Below are 21,654 nucleotides of genomic sequence, written 5' to 3'. Positions count from 1 at the left end.
TTTTCCTTTACTTTTGATAATCCCCGACACCAATGACAAAAACCCAGTGTCAAAGCAACAAAAATAGCTTTACTGCAAACTTCATAAACATTTGTACTTATCCTGAAATATAGTCAACACACTCATTTTTTTAAGTCTGGCGAAATTGAAATACGGGGCACGTTAGGTAACTTGGTGCCAATTTTTGCAAAAAATGATTGAAATTTTGGTCAAATCATACATAAACATGCATAAGGAACTGTACTAAATACAAACTAGCCAAAAAAAAATTTTTATCGGCAGATTCTGACGACTTCCATGAAAATCAGGCCCGCATTGAATGTGTTACGTATCAAATTTATAAAAAAATTAAAGTATCAAATTAATATCTGCAATATAAACCTTCTGGCAGGAAATAAAGAAAAGAAGTGAAGACGTAGTAATATGTGCTAAATAATTACAAAGAGGAAAAATCATTCGCCTACAATGGAACTTGAACGAGGATCCTTTTTTATGCACCAACTGCTTTATCCAGTCAAGCTACTGACACATCATACTCCTCAACAAATTTTTTTTCTAAAATGCAACAAAAGGTTATAAGGTGAAGCTCCCACTCCATAAATCACATTGTGCATCATAGAATTTACTGCATCTTTTGAAAGGCTCGAATTTGTGTTTGATTGAAGTATGGTATGGATTGGACATCTCTCCCCATAGCAGTACAGTGAGGAGTTAAAAGTAAGGCATACCTGCACTAATTTGTTGAAAATAGAGGGACATTGCAACAACATCAAGGTTCACGTTATTAATGCCTTTATTTTTTTACTACATGGTAATTTTTTATTTTATGCTTATAAGATTATTTCCCGGATGATTCAATTGGCCCTTATGCCTCTGGAATCCCATCATTTACTATCAGATTTTATGTGGCCTGAACCAACAAAGCTTGACATTTAGTCATACCTTGGATGAGGAAAAATCCCACCCAGGTGGGACTCAAACCCACGACCCCCGGATTAGGAATAGGACTTCACCTTGCCACCACTGGCACCAGCGAGACATTATATGAACTAATGTCTTATAAATAGAAGGCAATTATGTTTAGTTTACTAAGAGGATTATTAATGAGACAGTATTTCAGTGGAATATTTAATTCATAAGCGCTAGAAGTTAGCTTATTCTTCAAGTTTCAGAATACAATAGGGTAGAGAGTAAATTTTAGCACTTGTCTCTCGAGTTACAGAATACAAATATATAAATCCTCATGATAAAAATACTCACAACAACAGCTAAAGTCATTTGATTGAACTTTTGGGTTGATATTTCTAATTGGAATCAGGCACTACTCAGTATCTTCTTCTTGTCCCCATGCCAATTGTACCTTGAGCTACCATACGAATCTTCTAGGTCATTTATGATGCACTCACTTTCACCTTGTTGCACAAAAACTGTACACAGTCACATCATTAAAAATAACCGATTTTCACTAAGGATAAAAGATTTTCTGCATGGAAATGATCTCCTTGGTGCCTGGCAAGTCACACACTGAATACAATGGTGATAAATGAGAATTCTCATTAATAGAATGCTAATATTTTTCTCTACCTCAAAGCCAAGCACCTCTAGCAGCACCACCAGAAAAATACTCAAACAGGCCCACTGCCTTCCCATGCTCCAAAAAAGCAACATTGAATCCAAACTTGTGGAATCACCACATTCCTACCCAACATCTGAGAACAATTGCTGAACAAACTACATACATGCAAGAGACAACATCACATCTAAATGAGCTACAGTCTCCTTGGTCTATTAGGTATGGGATTACCTGTCACCCATGGACTTGGGGTTTAACGCTTCCTGACTTCAGTTTAACTCAAATATAACTTGATTTATTTCTTCCCCTTTTCTGCCTACACCAAGTACTGTAATCTTAGCTCTACGCAACATCAGTGTTGCCTAATTTGTATGTTATTTTATGCACTGAGTCGTATGGAAAACTGTCAGTAGATTATAATATTTTTGTAATTAAAGAGTTATCCTCACAGGATATATGAGTTACACTATATTTTGAAGAGCTTTAAATACAAGTTGCCATGAAATCCTTTGAATGAATCATAACATACTCTTAATTATAATTACATACATGAACTCAAGTATGACTCGAAGCACAATCGCATTAAGGTATTCCCTTCACATGATGATTCAGTATAATTTTTTCAGTCACCGAAAGAAAGCAGCCCTTCTTCAGGTATTTCACATGGAACTTTAGATTTAGGATGCTGTATCTCATGATGGAATGATCTTAGTTATGTATTTTCCACATCAATTATTTTTACTTGCACACTGTATTTCACCTCTCTGCAGCAGCCATGCACCCTGCTGATATGGTACCATATTTATCTGAATATAGTACCCTCTTTTTTTCCAAAAATTTCCATGGTAAAAGTAAAGGGGGGACTATATTCAAACGCATTTTTTAAATTTTTTCCTGGAACTGAAGCCTCAAAAAGGACTATATTCGAAGAAATACAGTATATATTGTTGAGTGGGAGAAATATATGGAATGGGAGTGGGAGAAATGCTGAGTAGAAAGAAGGCTGTTAAAGGTTAAAATAAATTTCAGTGGAAAATGCAAATTTCAGATGATTCCATCAAGAATGATCAACATTGCCACAAATTTATCCCAGAAGTCATCAACTTTATTCAGCTGTTGGTTTGTCCAATAAAATAGATGAGGTAATTATCTCAGAGCAAATATAGGGAGTAAGCAGTGAACAGCCTCTCTAAGGGACTCCATAGTATAGATGGCATAGGAGGAGGTAACGTACCTGGAGAAGGTGTTATCACAAACAGAGCAGGTGAATGGCTTCTCACCACCTCCATTTCCACCGCCCCTCCCAGTCCCACTGGAAACAGTTGATGTAGTATTCCCAGCCCCCCCATGAGCACCTCCCATGAATATCATTCCCGACCCATTACATTTCTGGCACTTCCGAACCTGTGGGTGGTGTCCCCCCACAACTATCCCCACCCTCCGGTTGTTATTGTGCATTTTACCCCCGGGCAATGGTCCTGCAACTGGTCCATCATGATTGTTCTGGGGGTGGTGTCCCCCCCCGACAGCTGCCTCCGCAAATGCTGTTGCTTCACAAGACTCACACTTTATCCTGCCTTCTATCGATGAATACTTCCCATGTTTCTTCTTTGAGCTAGGACTTCCATGAGGACTTTCTATTTCCACACCACATGTTTCACACTTGTTCAACTTTGCAGCACCATAGGCTTTGTCACCTGAAGATTTAAAATAATAAACACATTCAAAGAGGTATGCCAGGATGTGAAAAACAAACAGTTTATATGAACAATTGTCAAGTATTGGAATTTTAGGATTAGACAAGATGGAAGAGGAAAATGAGATGGAAGTACTGGAAATGGTGGGTGGTGAACAGGGCATGATTACCAAATTCCAATACCCTAACCTTTCCATACTTTGCTCAGACAAATATATTAATTTTCCCCGACTCTTTCACTCTATCATTTTGATCTTTATATTATATTGCCGGCCTTGGTAGTGGCGGGGTTAAGTCCTCCCCTGCCAAACCAAAGGTCGCAGGTTCGAGTCCCACCTGGGTTAGTTACCCTTATCCAGGGCATCGGGGGGTGTGAATTGTCCTTCATTGTTAATTGTTAATTCCTGATTGTAAAGGCCGAAAATGTGCTGTTTATGGGGTAATGGAAATAAATAAATATCATAAAAGAAAGAGATTTTTCAGGTTCCACTAAGAAACTTCATTCACTACATTATAATGAACATTTCAATACTTCCACATTATTTTAATTGTGGTGTGCAATGTGTCTAAAGTGATGAGAAAGCACCAAAACACGCATTGCAGTGTAGAGAAATATGTATGAACAGTAAAAATTCGATTTTACGCACTTTGATTTTACATCAAGTCTCGTTTTTACGCAGCGACACTCAAGTCCGGCCGGAAAGCATAGGGAATTGCAATGGTGAAATTTCGATTTTACATCTTTTCTAGATTTTACGCAGTTTTTCGATTTTGCGCAGCATTACCCCAGCCCCAAAGAGGCCGCTAATCTTGATTTTACGCAGTTGTCTTTCGACTTGTTTTGAAAATCCCAACTGGAGCAATATGAAGTTAGGTTATTTATTTGTCTCAATGAGTTGCAAAAATGAATACAGGATCGGTTGAAATGACGTCGCGCAGTTGAGCATGAAACTAAAAACATCGCGTATCTAATTATTGCTTCCCACTGCACCTTTACGAACGCGAATATTGCTCTTAGTTCAAATTTGCCGGAGAAGGATATCAAAACCTAAAACATACGGCAATTGTCGTGTATGCGTAAATACTTTTGATTAAGACATGATCGCCGGAGATATTAACATTATCACCTTTCGTTTATTATTCAACTTATAGATCTACGCTCTTTATAGCATATTTATTATAATTACAGTAGATGGCCATTCATCCGGAATTATGAACTACGGAATATCTATCCCTAACATAAGGTTTTCTAGAATTTTGCCAACGCTATGTTTTCCGTCGCCCCAGCGAAATGAGCCGTTAAAAATCCTCCTGTGCCAAAATGTTGGCTTCCAAGAAAAAAGATAGTCGTATGTCTAGTATGGACGTAAGTTGATGGTGATTCAACACGATGGTAAAAGCAGCATGCGTTGTCTTGTACGGCGGGCTAACCCCACACCTGCGGGACGAATTGAGGCGAGGGAAAGTTGCTTGCGTGGCGCACTTAACAGAACTGACTCAACTTGTATGCCATTGTCAGTGGGTTTAAATGAAGCATGGTTGGAACTTGAATAGCTATTAGCTTAACTTCGCTACGTGGTAAGCGTTTATTTTTAACGGAACGGGAGCTAATGCCCTCGGAGAATAACTCACGTCGCGAATCGTCATGTAATCATTGACGTCAAATTCAAGACGTGAGTGATAAGGCAGTCCCTTTAAACTCAGGAATGGCTTAGCACCATTAAATCGAAATACAAAAAGTGTCCGATGTTGTTATCAGATATGGGGAAGCAAAATATTACGTGAAGATGAGTCACACGGCTTGTAAATCGAAGGTCCCGGCGCTGAATTCGCGGAAGAATGCCGAAAGAGAAGCTATACCCGGTAGATTCAATCTACTAATGCTAAAATTTCATGGGAAAATGCTTTTTTAATGCGTAAAAATAATAAAGAGGGAAAATTGTTCCGGACTTTTAATCATTTTTTATTCATCACTGGCGGCATGACGGCAGTTGCGCGGTTCTTTAAATAGCTCTCTTAAAAAAAGTGATCTAAACACAGGAAAAATCTAAATTTCCAAATATCCCGGGTCCTGTGTGCTCCGTATTATCTACGGTATGCCATTTGGAAGGAGGTAACCGACAGCTGGGGTCATCAGCGCCATGAAGTAAGGGCTGAGGGGATAGGAACCCTATGTTGGCATTAGCCAGGTTGAAATGATAAGCTCAAAAGGGACCAGGACTTAACATCCCATCTAATGGACAGAGTGGTGCTCTGGAAGTGCTCTCCACATTACACTTAAGGAGGGATAGGGCCATCTCTGATAAGTTTCTGCTACTACCAAGACTTGAACCCAGGCCCACAGGGTGTAAAGCCTTTGTGATATATTAGTGAAATTTTGCTCCCTGTTAATGGGGTTAATTTGGATGACTATCCTCATATACCTCATTTCTTCAATCTCCAATCTTTGTTTGTCTGCAGGTGGTTAAACGGATTTCCTGAAAACTGCTTGTAATGAGAATATTTTTGAAAATTAGCTTCTCTGCGAGCATTTAGCGTCAACATTCCAAAATTTCTCCTGGGTAACAGAAGTAATCTTAGTGCCAGAAATGCTGGCAATTCAACCATTTTGTTCAACCATGGGAAATTTGTTCAGGAATGCAACGTTGTTTCTCTTAGGGTAGCACGTCATCCGTGGTGTTGCTGGTGAGTAAATAATTAGCCTTCATTTTCTTGCCTCCAAATGAGTAATTGAATCTGGGAAACATATATCTGATGTGATTGAAAAGGATTTCATGCTCATTTACCGTAAAACTACACATATGAGACTTTTTCTGGTTCCGTTTCTGGCTTATATGAGAACTGTATGTACAAAAAGGTATGACTAAGCCTTCTAAAAATAATGAGCAAGTGTTATCCTGAAAGTTATACTTCTCCTCAATACCAACTCTTGATTTTACACACTTTGATTTTACACAGTGCCCATATTTCGGTCCCTCCAACTGCGTAAAATCAAAGTTTTACTGTATATAAATTTATTTATTCAATTCTTATCATGGAATTAAGTTGATCAATTAGTGCTTAACTGAAAGAGAAAAAGAAATAAAAAATGAGACCACATGGCACAATCCACTCTAAGAGGACTCGACCAAGAGTTTTAACTTCGATGGTGCTGTCCTCCATGGAGGTGAGGTAGCCAACTGGGTTTACGATTTGGCTACTGATCAAAGGGGGCTGGGCTCTAATTTATCGTGAATCCTTTGGACAGTGCTAAACAAAATCCTCTCAGTTCATGGTGATCCAGGAAACGGAACAGGCTCCCTACCTTGAATGTGTGTATTTCAGATGCTAATCGTATAGTTTATGGTGAGCTCTAACTTCACCCATTCAAACTAGCCATTGGGCTGAATCATTGAGTGATATTTTAACAAGTTGCGTACCCGGGTATTTAAATTCCTAGGAACACCGACTCTGGGTGGAGGTGTTGAGATTGGAAATATGTGCCTATTAGGGCGTAATGCCTTTGGTTTAAACATGGTTAAAAAGCTAATGTTTAGAATATAACTTTACCCAATCAAACATTATGATGCATCAATTCATTATGAATAATGAACAGCAACTGAAAACATACTAACAAATACGTATTGTACGCTTTAAAATTGTTTAGGTTGACGCGCCTAAATGACAAGAATCTTCGTCATCCATCCCGAACGTTCGGGAAAAAAATTACGAGAATTCTCGCCATCCGTACGCAATGCGTTAACTCAATACCTGGTAGACAAACCTTTCATTTCAAGAAAATATCAACAGAGGTGTGCATTTCAGGTCTTCCACTAGTGTTCAGAAGAAAGAAAATCTACTCACCAGGTACACCTTCGCCACCACTCCCAGATGCTACTGCTGCTGATGCAACTGCAGCATGCACCCTCTTGTGATGGGACAACAGGGATGAATGAGCAAATCCTAAACCACACACATCACATTTGTAAGGGGCAGCCAGGGACATCTGATTGACCAGTGCATAGTTGTAACTGAACTGCTGACTGCACACATCAAACCTGTAGCATTGCTGGGGTTGCTGCTGCTGAGGTGGTGGTTGTTGAACCACTGATTGTGCTTGCTGTTGTACCTGCAACACAGAAAAAGCACATGACTGACATTCATTCATTTCTTACCCTCATTAGACTGTCATTGAAATAGTACTTTTCCATGTGAAATTGTCAAATATGTTAGTTCTTGCAACATGGCATAGAAGGAACACCTGTTATAGGGCTATTCGGTTGCTTATGCATTTCTCAATGGAATCAATTTCCTTTTCTTAAATAAATACAATGCTTCCAAACCCCAACATTCTTTGACAACTTGCAGAACTCAATGAATTTGTTGGATAGTATGAGTTCCCCAAAACTGTACTTTTTAAGGAACAAGTTTAGGAATGGACCTGGATAAAAAAGTGAGAATGAAATATATCAATGTGCAAAATATAAACTGACACCAGGAGTTTCACCATCCACGCAGTCCTTCTTACAGGATAATTTCTAAGATTGTAAGTCTCTTTTAAGACTTTGAGGAAATGGCGAAAATGTTGTTAGCCAAAAAATGCCTACATCGTGGATACAAGTGGAGATTATTCATCAATTACTCCCCAGAAACTTGGAGACAGATTCTATGCTGCATTTTCCACATTTTCTATTTCATCCACTTCCTTTCTACCCAATCCCAACTTTAAACTTCCTTACTAAAGAGTACGGCTTAGGACAATACATTTTATTCAATTAGAGACTGGGTCGCATAAATTCCATATTTTGACATCGCATTTAGTTAGCATCTAATCCTTAGCCTTTTACATGATGTGGCTGCTTAAGGTCATCCGGAGGGGGCCCAGTTATTGCCCCCACTCCCTTTGGCAGCATATTCATATTGTAGCAGAATGGGACTGGCCCTCCACTGGCCGCAACTACCCCCATTTCAACCTTGTACTTTTCTTCCATTTCCTTCTGCTGTTTAGCTTGGAATCCAAACACCTGAAAACAGAATGCATGATTCCAGCAAGTCAACATCTTTTGCATGAAGACTGTATGACGCATATAAGTGAGGGTTGAGGCATGTCTGGCATTTCCCAACTACAGTAGAACTTGTTTAGTACATTTCTGAAGGGACCACAAAAATGAACATGCTACCCAGGAAAAAGTGCTAACCAGTTAGTAGATAATAGCAATCACGGTAATTGCACTCCGTGGAAAAGTCATCATAATTACTATTACTTTCGGAAGTTTTCGTAGGATCGCCTTCCTGAACTCTTTCCACATTAAAAATAAAAAGAATGAGCACTGCATTGTAAAAACAGTATCATGTGAATGAAAATCAATGTTTCATGGATTTCTCTGAGAAAATTACATAAAAACGGCATCATTCTCCTGTGATTTGTCATGTATGTTTGTATGTATCTGGGAGTGGTGGCGAAGGTGTACCTGTTGAGTAGATTTTCTTTCATCTGAACACTAGTGGATGAACTGAAATGCCAACCTCCATTGATATCTTCTTGAAATGAAAGGTTTGTCTACCAGGTATTGAGTTAAAACATCACTCAATCAATGATTCAGCCCAAAGGCTAGTTTGAATGGGTGAAGTTAGAGCTCACCATAAACTATACAATTAGCATATGGGTAGGGAGCCTGTTCCATTTCCGTTTATACATGGAAATAAGGGGAAAAGTTAAGCAAAGTAATTTCTTCTTTCTCTTAGCTTACTAGAAGAATATGACGATAACTCTGTGTAAATCATTTGGTTGTTTAAACCCATTAGTGCATAGCGTCCGATGTATGAATTTTTTTCTGGCCTCCAGTTGACAAGCGCTACATTGTGATAATTAATTAAGTTCAAATGGATGTCTGTCTTCACCATTATGCTAATATTTTAGAAGCCTCCTTAAATTTATCGACTTGAGAAACATTTATGTGAGACATGGTATTGAAAGAATTTTCAGTCATCCACTCAGGGTAAGTAAGTTATTTTTTATTGAAGTTTTTGTACACCGGTACAGATGCCCACAAACCTCGACAATTTGGTCTAAGTGAAGATGCTTTTGTACCCCTGGTAAATGCTGCTAATATACCAAAAGATTTAAGATATGAGATTTTTTTTTTATTACTAAGTGCATTTCGGTGAAACTCATTAGGCACCTTGCTTCCCTAAATATCTGTGCAAGTGGTACAATAGAGCAGAAAATTGTCCTCTCGTGATAATGTTGATGATGATCAAAGAACAAAGAGGTGCTTAATGCTTTAAAAGTTGTAATATTGCTCTACTTGTCAGGTGAAAAGAATATTGTGTCGTCACTATTGCATCAAACTATGAAAAGTTTTCCGTCTGTGCTAAGAAGTGCTAGAGAGAAAAAAAAGCAAGATTTCTGTACCTCAGCCAATAGTGCTCTTATCTCATAGCCTAGGAATGGGTGTAACTGATAAAATGGACTTGAATATTGATTCATCTAGGTCCAGAATAAATGGTGGTGGGTAACATCGGCCAATTTTTTCGTGCCCTAAATGTGTGACTTATTTATCGAAAAATAACTGAACAGAAAAGATTCTCTTTTGAAATTTTGCAGGTCACTTGCCTTGATTATGCTAAAAACAATTTGAAAATCATCTATCCAAGGGAAAATGTACCTCTGCTCCCATTAATTCTGTTAGATTTGATCGCTTAAACCTCTAGCCATTATTTATTGCTACCGATAGACGTAGCATATAGTGTAACGGTGAGCAAAATTCATTTGTGGTAAATGCAACGTTGGGCATCATCACCAAAATGTTTCCGTGAATATCATGCAAAAGTATCAAAATAAATTATGTTGCCACTTGATATGCTGTTTACTTATTGCCTTGCTAATAACAAATCATTGTCATGATTAGTGTACTCATTTATTAAATAATTTTAGCAAAATTTCCATAGAAATGCACTACAACACACACTATTGCTCCACACAACTGCCCCCTGTGCATGGCATCCGATATATCGGACGAGCTGTATTATTTAAACTATTGATTGTAAAAATTTAAAATGGCATACATAAGTTAAAAAGAACCTTACTAGCCAGAATAATTACTGTTTTAATGAACATTTGACAAAAATTAACTTTATGCACTAATGGGTTAAAACATCATAAAAATAGGCAAAACTTTATTTACCATAACTCCCGGCAACTGCCTTCATTCTTGGAATGAAACCATATAGATTGTTGTATCGATTGATGCATCGATATTGATATGACGATTAATAACTCTCTTAAAGATTATTACAAGCTCATTTTTAATATTTTACAGTTTAAATTCACATAAAAATATTGTCAAATGGAGTCCACTTTCTAATTCTTGTGCCAAGATAAAGTATTTTTGAGTTACGCTTCCTGTGGAGACCCAAAGCAACGTCTGCTCACGTGACACTTGTCAAGTGAGGCATGTCACTATCGCATTGGGAAATCCATTAGGATGCATCATGGTTGTAGAAAGAGAGGTGTGGAATGAAAGTAAGAAGGTAAACGGCTGAAAATAGTAAAATAACTTAAGAATTCAAAGGTCTAAACACCTTCAGAAGATATAAGGAAACGAATTACGGGTTGCGTCATGGCAAATAATTGAGCGTACTACACAGGAAAGTGCCACTATCTGAAACGTACGAACCAAATTGTTTTAACTGTACTTCGTTCAGATGGTTCCAGGACCAAGAGAAATCACCGTGTTTAGGAGGAAAACCTGCTAAAGAGGAACGTACTAACCAAGTTCCACTGTATTTAGAAGCCAAAATGCAGGAAAAGTCAGTCCACCAAGGAAAGATAAATCCATCATGCTGTGCAACTCAGCACAACTTATAGTCCATGTGTCGGGTAATTGCATAGTCATATTTCACCAACTTTGTAACTTTAAAGCAAGTTACATCAACTGAAACCCATAAACTGACAGTTTTTTTTGGCCATTTACAATCAGTTAGCTGTCACTCTTCATCACTCAAAATCAGCCCACGTTGTTAGATGTTAAGGAATCATTTACACAGCCTGATACAACCCGATGAATAAGACCATTACGTCAGTACAAAGTCGCGGAGGTGGGGAATGATTAGTTCAGACATGATTAGGAAAATGATTATTATGTTCCACTTGTTGTCAAGACGTCAGGTTTGGTAAGCCTTTTTTTATTAAAAGAGAGAAGTATACGTGTACTGACACAATAAGTACATTTCACCTTTTAGCTTATCTGCACACCAATGTTTCATAAATTCCATTTCCCAATAAGCCAATGTTATCGATACCATTAAAAAAATGTAGTAGAGAGGCATGAAATACAAACAAAGTAAAACTTAATACTGACCTTACTGCCATCATCAATGTACATTCGCTGAGAAGCACTTTGGAGACCAGCGTGTTCAAACATTGTTTCAGTTCAATGGCCTCCACATATTAATGCTCAATTTTGATTAAATCCCCCCACCTGATCATGAAGATGATTCTGTCCCTAAGAAACAAGACGACAAATATGAAGCAAACAAGTACATTATGAAGTAACTTAATTTCCTGAGTAATTAAAATTATTATTTCAGAAAAACTATAAATTTCAATTAGCATGATATGAAAAGAATAGCTTGAAAGTGAATAATACCTATGGAATCTCTTTCAGAAATGATTTTTGAAGCATATATATATATGCATATGTGATACTATCAAAATTAGATTTTCAAAATTTACGTGCATGTTAAAAATGGCATTAACATGAACAAGTTCACGGTTAAATTCCAATCCCAAGTATACCACCTTAGTTAATACCACGTACTAACTCAAGTGTATCTTAAGGGCATACTGGAATGTACCAACATATATTCGACTGAAGTGTTTGTAAACTGATGCAGCCATTTACGAACCATAAACCAAGACATATAGCTTTGCACTGTACTGTGGTGAAGGATATGCATTAAATTAATGGATAAAAATGGTGATTTGTACATAGCTGACTGTCAGAGTAACATAAATAAATGCATGAAATTCAATCTAAATAACATACCATCATTTGAAAATTTTGAAAGCTCGCCCACACACCAGGTAAAAATATGAGTAAAAAAAATGGCAACAATTTTTCTACATGAAGCTTTTAAACATAGTTACACAATGTTTAGAAACCATTTTAAATCTAAAAATGAAGCTTAGGGAGATAAAGTAATATTTTATGAACAAATAATATGGTCATGCGTCTGACCCATGCACACCATATTTTTTAGGTAAGGCTGATACATCTCCAGCAGAAATGCAATTAAAACTGTACCAGCCACTCTACATCTTGTTTTGGACATGAAAGGTAAAGGTTGAAAAGGTAAAGGTTTAACCCGAAGGTGAAAACTTGATGGCATTTTTGTAAACTAGGGAAATTTAAGTTTGCCTAGTATACTACAAATTGGATTGGAATTCGGCCAACTTCTAAATGCATGAATGATTTTTGTGGACCAGTACAGAACATTTACGAAGTGCATTAACCAAATTATAACAGGTTCTATTTTCTGTTCATATATTCACACGAGTTAGGAAGTTGCACGGTGCATTTTTGCATTCATTCATCATCATCATCATCATAACTCAACAATCCAAAGATCCATGTTATGCAATTCTCCATTCTGCTATTCTATCCACTAGCCTTGTCATAGTGACATTTTTTCTCTTTGACATTCTTTATAACCTGTCTTATGTGACTCATCTGGGGCCATACCTTCTACCTGCCCTTCCAAGATTGTATATATCTATATGTAGTATCTGATGAATTGTTTCCTAATTTCAATGCTTGTATTTTCGCGTTTTTATGATTAGACATTAACTCATACTTGCTAATGCATTGTGTAACCAGGCCTTAACAATAATCTTCCTCAAATTTATGTGTATTTTGTCCGTTAAATAACATTTTGTGCACTAAGTGAGGTCCAAATGATGACTGTAGGCACAAGGTAACTGCCAGCCATCATCACTCTGTATTTTACATGGCTAAGGAATTTGATTTCAACTGCTTTTTGTAGATACTAATGGGAAACCTTAAGGGAATATTTGCACCGTTTTCAAGGTCAAATGGGCTAGCGATTTAACGACTTTCCCTTCCATTGGCTCCATGCAATATGTATTTCCCACACTTTATTTGAGAGTAAGAAATCTTTTCTAATTGAATTTCTGAATAAACTGTATGCTTACATTGAAGCCTATTTACCTGCTCCAAAGTTGTACCATGTGTAAAGATGTCCCGCTATGCAGGGCCCTAGCAATTATGCAATATTACTGTGCTTGAATAGCAATCTTCTTGTGTGCAGCCTAAGAATAACCTACAAAAAAGGTCAACTTTTGTCCAAAACCATGCATGGCACTTCATTTGCTGGCCTAAGTGGCGGCGGAGTAAAGTCCCTGTCCTCCACACAACAGGTCACAGGTTCGAGTCCCACCTGCATTATGTATGTTTGTTTATGACGTTCATGTATGTTTGATTTTTAACTTAAAAGCTCCAATTTAAAGGCCAATAATGCTTTTTTCGTTGTCATAGGAATAAATAAATGTGTAGGGAAAACTTAGGAACTGAAGAAGCAATACCAATATCATGTTATAATATGCAGGGATGGCCCCCCCTTGCAATCCCTTCCAAACTCAATAACTGAACTACATGAATTTTTGCTTTTTTTCCATAGGCTCGTATTTGTAGTGGTGGTAATATTTATCCTTCTTTTCACAGACACATTTTAAGTAATGCATTTATTTACTTCTAGTTTGTTAACCCCCTAATATATGCAGGATTTTTCCCTTTCCTGGCACATAATATGAGCGAATTCTTCTTAAGTGTGCAACGGCCATCTCACATAGTAGCAATCCAGAGAAGATTCTCCACAAATATAACTTTTGAGCATCCTCCCAAAACTTTCAATGGGGCACTATGTGCCATGAACCCTATCCCTCTCCCATAGGGGACAGCAACATCATGTACTGGATTAAGGAGGGAGGATCTAAGGTAGGGTTAAGAGGAGGATACACATTACATTAGAAGCAGCATGTTTAAGATATTACCATCACTTTCCCACACACATGTTATTGGGTCTCCTTCACATGATTGAGCAAAAATTACAAAAAAAAAGCAAATGCATACATCTCTCAGTGACTCACTACCAACTAAGTACTCCCGTTTGTGATATTAAAAGAATAAGTCAAGAGATGATGGAAGAAATTTAATTCAAATTAGGATCTATTGTTTGCTAATACCAGCAAAAACAAAAATAATGCAGGGTGGATATTTAAATGACATTAAGAGGGCAAATCGATAAGAAAAAAGGAATAGAAGTTTGAATTTAAGAAAGTAATTCCAAAAGCCTTAGAATAAATATGAACACAAAGACTTTTTCAAATAGCATTCAACAGGCTTGGCAACGAAACGAAACACAATTTCCATTTCAAAAGGCTCTGGATGTCCACTAAGTCTTAAATTGGTTTGATCACAACGCACTTAGAGTAAAAAAAGGTTTTACTCCCTTAAAACAGCATGCAATATCCGCGACGATGTCATTTCAATGATCCATCATACGCCCACCAAAATTAATAACACAGCCGCTTCAACCGAAATTCATGTCAAGGGGGAAAACGAAATCAATTCCACAACGATACGCATCTGATTTTCAATTAATATAAAATATATTTATTCAACGCACAATTTTGTACTGTATCTCGACTGGAATCCACTTCGCGATAAAATAACGATGTCCAAAAATTCCGCAATGGAAATAATTGAATCGTTAAACACTTTGCACTTACACGGGCCTAAACAAAATCATTCCAAAGCTAATCTAACTGGACGAAGAAAACTCACCATCTCCATTTCCGTTCAAGACGTCCGCAGAACACCAAAAACACTTTTCAATGTTAACATCTTTGGAAGCAATTTCCCCTATAACACAATACAGCGAGAGATAAGTAATACTAAAATAAGATATATGTACAGCCGTACATTTAACGACTTAAATACGGTAAGGGAATCAGTATCACAGTCAATTCTTTAATGAAATACTGCATTTCGCACCTGGCATCAATTCATGGACGTAAATACCGCAATCAATTGCACATTATTCCATTTCAAAGCACAACAGGTAGTGAAGCAGTATTAAAAAAGGTAAAAATTCCATAAGAAACATAATTAACATTACGCGGTAGGTGATTACAACTAAATCTAGTTATAGAGACAGTCATCATGGAATGCCACTTGATATAAATATTTGACCCTAGAGAGATGTGCTCAGCGTACTTGTCCGCTACGTGCGCCCATACTTTTTTTAGGTGAATGCAATAAGTGCTAAGGTTCTGACTCCTAAATTACAATTGCGTATGCAGCATTTAAAACATGAAACAACTCACCTTTATGTTTGGTTATGCTATTGAACTGAAGTTATTGACCTTATTTCAGCTAACAATCGGCAACGGAAATCAACATACATGCCCAACTTTTCAGGGATACCAACTGTAGCTACTCATTCATTTTTTACCTTTTCCACCGAAAAAAATGCAACAAAATAATCATTATGAATACTTGGCCGTAGCATTCAGTAGCGAACCATAGCTGCTTGTGAATGTTCAAGAATAGAATGTACGCTGTCAATGGGTTCTCATTTCGTTAAAGCATATCGCAAAAGTGTGACCAATGACCATCGCTTCGAACTCCAGTTTCATTTCCATTGGAAGAATAATTTTTTTGTAAAACTTATGGAACCAAATTATTTAGGATTAAGAGGGTGCCTTTAGACATATTTTAAGAATGTTTACGAAAGACCTTCATTTAGGAAACATTGTAGGGAAGCCAGCCAGGAAAATATTGATTTAACCATGAACTTATCGCTGCATTAATTCCAAACTTTCAAGATGGTACTACGGGAGGTGTGATGAATACACCGGAATATCACACACACACATATATTTTTAGTTATAATACCGAGGAATAAAGTATGTAATGATGTAGAGGTTTCCGAAATAATGTCACGAATGCCGATGAACCATGGCCAACTCTATACAGGCCGGAACATGCAATTTGGCGACAGCGCTTTACGTGACGTCAGGGGTCCTACTGCCTGGGGTCCGGTGGATCGGCCTCTCAGCTGTTGACGTTGTGTGATGTAAATACGGATGGACATCCGTTCACCCTCCCTAAAGTTAAGATAAAAACTACGGTAGGGTTGAGTTATTCGAGTGGTTGTATTTCGTATTATAACAGCTGTTTATTAAAAGTAATCGTGAGAACTAATAACAAGGCAAGGGATACGAGATTATGCACGGAAATATATTTAAGTACCGCGATCGACGACCCAGAAATTCAGACCAAGAAGGAAATACCGCTTAACCCATTGGTTGTTTATATAGAATAGCACCCTATAAAATTTATTGACTTAGAAATAAAGAGCGGCTTTAAAATAAACATCATTTCACCTCCCTGAATAACCTAATAAATTAACATGTTAAAAAGTAATGCGTTATTTTATAGCACCTTTCGCCACGGTATTTCAGGAGAGAAAAAAATGTATGACGTTTAACAACATTTATTTAAAATAAAAATCAGATATATACATTTTCCGGTAAACATTTCATATTGAAGAGGTCAAACAACATATCAAACAACCTCACAATGTCACAAGGCATGGCCATCAAAGCATAAATATTACTCCAGAAAGTGGAATAAATAAAAGCTGCCACAGGTTCTTAATTTCAATTTCAGCCGGAAACAACCTCCATAGATCGTGCCATTTGAAGTTCACCGATGAACCGTCACCAGCAACAGCTATCAGTTTCACAGGCACCACATTATCTGATGGAAAAATTTGATGAAAAAAACATGATTAGTACAAATGTAAGGGCTAATTAGAAAACTTTATGTGATATAACAAAAAAACTAGTCTTAACATTCTATGTATTAGACAAAAATGTGTAAAAAATATGAAGCCACAAGGAAGATAAATATATTGTCAATCAAATATTTCTAAACACCAAGACCAGTATAATGAAATAATAATGACTTCCGAATTGGAGAAATGTCTCAACAAATAACATTATACTACCGTATAACTCAATACTGATTAAAATCAAATCAAATTTTACAAACGAAAGGAAATTATTGAATTAATCTCGATAATGGTAGCCACACCAGGTTCTTAATAATTGATTATAAGACCAAATTTTCAAAGTTCACTCTAAAGGAAGTTTTAGCTGCAGAGAAAATTATTATGTTGTTCTAAATACCACATATATACATAATTTCACTCAGCACTCATAGATTTTCCAATATACCTACTGTATTGGAAGGCGGCTAGACGTCAATTTACTAAGTCTTTTCAATATGAGAACTTGTATCGTCATTTCCTCAGTAGTTCTTTCATGTTCTCACTAATTCATACAATATTCGTTCATTTCATCTCCAAGAAATAATTCATATTTAATTATTTCCACAGATTTTCATGCTTCACTGATCACAATAAGGAGTTTTACCTGCAATACAAAGATGGATTAGTTCAAAAATACCACGCATATATGATATCACTCAGTACCCTTGGATTTTCAACATACCTAGAGTATAGTACGGCAGATAAATATCAATTAAGGTACCCTTATCGATACGAGAACAAATATTGACATTTCATCAATGTTCTTTCATGTTCCACTGATTCATAAAATATTTGTTGATCTCATTTCCAAGATCTTATCTACTTATGTTCACAGGTTTTCATAGATCACTGATCACAACAAGAAGTTTTACCTGGAAGGGAAAGATGAATTAGTTCAAAATACCACTTATATATTCCATATCACTTAGTAGCAATTGATTTTCCAATGTACCTTCAGTATTAGAAGGCGGCCAGATGTCAAATTAGCATGTCTTTCGGAAATAAAGATATATATTGTCATTTCATCAGCAGTCTTTTCATGTTCCTCTGATTCATACAATATTTCCTGATTTCATTTCTTAGAAGTACAACTCATCTACTTATGTTCACAGATTTTCATGGTTCACTGATCACAATAAGAAGTTTTAAGAAGAGGAGAGGGCCTGAAACACTGTGGGAGTAGCACCAGGGGACAACTTTAGGCGATCTAACTCGTAACTTTTCACTCCACCGTTCTTATTCATGTAAGTTACTCGGTGTATGATATCCCGCTCAGCAAAATGCTTGACGCTAACTGTTGCGCTTGAAGAAAGATTCCAATCCTTCCGAGGGATATTCTTCAGCCACTTCTGTCTACTGCGTTCATCTTTGGTGAACTGGAACACAGTCACATACCCCTTGTTTTTGGTGGATAGGTAGTTGCTTCTGCAATATGCACACAACAACGCTTGGGCCCCTTTAATGAAAACAATGGAAAGTTGCATTAATAAAGATAGTTTCGCTGATCACAGAAAAAAAGCAGTGCATTCATGATAAGTTTGGAAAATATGAATAACATCAGTACCTGGAAACATATATTAACAGAGTAAACGAGAAGCCATTCGTCGTTCAATAATATACGACGTTATTATAAACACAACTACACATAGTTATTCATAAGGCACACCAAATATAGCAATCACTGTTAACCCGAGAATAATAAAATTGTAAAAACAACGCAGCATTTATACCCCGACAAATACGCCTCGTTTCATTTGTGTACTCTCAAGGTTACTTCGTGGCCGGCCGCCAACAGACGCTATGCTTTGGATGAAATACAGTTGAATATCCACTCACAACTCACTGAGAATATCTTTAAACTATTTTACTTACCGTAAGGCAAAACAAAGTACAGAAAAATAATTCTTGTTCCCCCTTTTAAACCAGTATTGTTGCACTCTCAATTCCCCACCATTTATGGCCGGCCGGCATGTGACCGCGACACTTTTGAAGTAATAAACGTGATTTTCCTCCTTCAGCTCCCAAAAATTATCTTAAAACTATTGTACGTACCTTTAGTCAATATGATATCCACAAAAGAAGTCCAGTTCTGCCTTTTTAACAAGAGATTTAATGCTTCTTCGGTTACACGGATACTCTTCACGCATAAGTCGCCATGCTCTCAAACAAACACGATAGGACCCCGGCACAACGTTGCCAAAATTCCATGTTCCGGCCTGTTTAAAGTTGGCCATGGATGAACAGTCTAGGATCACACACATTCCATCAATTTTGGCGGCCATTAAGATAGAAAAATCTACTTGCACTCAATTTTGATCGCCTAAACTCCTATTTTTATTGAAACTTAAGACAACGAATGTAGAGCAAGTTAGGAATGGTAGTACATCCCATCGGTTAAGCTTCCATCAGCTTGTATGCTTGAAATATTTCTCATCCAATTCATGAAATTTCTCATACTTCCCTCTTGCGCTTAGACCATATAAGAACTAGACCCGCCATTCCCCACCCCTACCCATGTCTCGCCGTGTGGCCAACATTCCCCTCCGCTCCCTTCCTTCCCCGCCCACTTTTAAAGGGGCGTGACGTCACGGTTGGGACGCTTATCGTCGTAGCGCATGGCTACGAATGGGGATTCACTGTATCACTGGGGTATTTTGACCATTTTCTTCGCGATTTTTCAATTAAAAGTACTAATATTTATTGCGTTATGTACGAGAAGTATTCTCTCAGCCATGGTTGGATTGAAGAACTTACAATTAATGAACAGTGGCCTTTTTCGGCATTGGCAGCGACGAAAAATTATTGTGGCAGTAAAATGAAGACAAAGCCCTTTGTAAACTTCCGCAGATTTTTTTCTTGTCTCGTTAGCGATCTAGCATCATTCGGAACATTGTTATAAAAACATGAAATCTTGCACAAAAGTTGTAAACGGGGGGAAATTTAGAGAGGAAAAGGGTAATGGTGTAAAGAATTTGCCGGTCGTCCACGAAGTAACGCGGTAACGCCTTCGCATATAGTAATTTTTAAACGGTCAATTATGCGAAGCAAATTGAAATGCGCGCTAGCGCTACTAAAAAGGGATGTCAACAAATCAGCATTCATATTATTTAGGTAAGTAATTTAGTTATTTCATGAATGCATAATTTTTTACTTAGCAGAAAGCTCTCGTGTTATTTATATTTTGCGATGGTGGAAAAAGGTCGTCGGCGGAAAAGCGCCGACTTTGCAAGTGACACCTACGATTTACGTACGCTACGGAAAATCTGGGAATACATAATACTTATTAACAAATTTATAATTAAAAAGGAAGAGAGGATTGGATTAAAATAATTTTACATATAAATTTTCTTTATAACAATCAAATATATTAAATAAATTGAATAACTTCATTAGCATTTTAGCTCTATAAATTAGCATAGCACTATTGAATATTTTCATGTAATGTTGTACGTATGTACTTACAGAGTTTTCAATTTAATTTTTTTAAACAATTTACGACATAATTTATTTTTTTATATTCTTGTCACAATACTTAAGAAAAGAGGATGCGGATTCAACGATCATCTAAGAAATAAATCTCATTTTATTAAAAAATCCAGAAGCGATTACTCTGTCAAATGTATGAAATGTAACGGATAATTTTCTATTTTTCACGGCAGTATAATATTTCGAAGCACTTGGAGACGCAAGAGCATAAAAGATATTTAAATACTGCTGCATCTTCCTCCAAAATACAGAAATTTTTAGTAAAAACAATTTATGGAGACGAAGAAAAGAAACTAGCATTAGGATGTCTTTCCATGCTATTTTTCATAGTCATTCTATGGTCATTCCTTCAGATCAAAGGCATGTACATCACAAGTTATCAGATCGGTTTTGCAGCGCACATGATACATAACGCCGTTCAAACAGCTGCTGTTTTTTTGCCCGCAGATATGAAAAATATTGTCCTTAAAATATATTTCTATTTTTACATTACACTGTGCGTCTTCAAATGCTGAAAGAATTTTGTGAAACTGCGGAAGTCGCATGTATAAGAAAATGCTTGGTTACTGTAAAACGCGCTAGTTACCTCTTTCGTCAGCTGTAGATAGAATTTTTAAATTATACCACACCATGAATTCCTACTTTCTATATCAGGCTTAATGCTCTACAGTTGTAGAAGATAGTTTTGAAAAATAATCCTCAAATTTAGCTAGAGTTTAAAAACAATCAATCACCTTTTTTTAAAATGCTATTGAAGTTATTGAGGGTGATAAAATTTTGGTAATCTAGTGAATGAAGTTTAAAATATCTGAATCAAGTCAGAAAGTCAAAGCGGTCGGCTAAAATCTCTATGACCTTTGACCCCCATTACGACTTCCGGAGGTCAAAATAAATCGTTGTACGGATGAATGAACTGCGTAACCGACTTTGGCACCCTTCAAAACCTATGGTTTGACACGTTGGTTGTCATGATGGCCAGACATTTAACTCTATGACCTTT

General features: G+C 37.0%; 1 protein-coding gene across 6 annotated transcripts in view; it reads right to left on the bottom strand.

The window, feature by feature from the left end:
* LOC124167344 (zinc finger protein 345-like) overlaps positions 1 to 15,892 on the bottom strand; it is an 86,191-nt gene extending 70,299 nt beyond the window's left edge. For 2 of the 6 annotated variants that reach the window (XM_046545341.1, XM_046545343.1), the window contains exons 1-6: positions 15,658 to 15,892; positions 15,116 to 15,193; positions 11,612 to 11,755; positions 8,096 to 8,272; positions 7,113 to 7,377; positions 2,808 to 3,270 (exon numbers count right to left, since the gene is read on the bottom strand). In XM_046545341.1, the coding sequence (XP_046401297.1) occupies positions 2,808 to 3,270; positions 7,113 to 7,377; positions 8,096 to 8,272; positions 11,612 to 11,674 (968 nt within the window). In that variant the 5' untranslated portion in view covers positions 11,675 to 11,755; positions 15,116 to 15,193; positions 15,658 to 15,892. Of the gene's footprint in view, positions 1 to 2,807; positions 3,271 to 7,112; positions 7,378 to 8,095; positions 8,273 to 11,611; positions 11,756 to 15,115; positions 15,194 to 15,325; positions 15,563 to 15,657 lie in introns of those variants that run through there. The other 4 variants (XM_046545345.1, XM_046545344.1, XM_046545342.1 and 1 more) reach the window with 4 other exon arrangements.
* Between the last annotated feature and the right edge of the window lie 5,762 nt (positions 15,893 to 21,654).

The sequence above is a fragment of the Ischnura elegans genome, chromosome 10 (genome assembly GCF_921293095.1).
Source record: "Ischnura elegans chromosome 10, ioIscEleg1.1, whole genome shotgun sequence".
In the NCBI taxonomy this organism is placed as follows: Eukaryota; Metazoa; Arthropoda; class Insecta; order Odonata; family Coenagrionidae; genus Ischnura; species Ischnura elegans.
The sequence above is the reverse complement of the archived record's forward strand: the minus strand, read 5'-3'. Positions and strand labels throughout refer to the sequence as shown.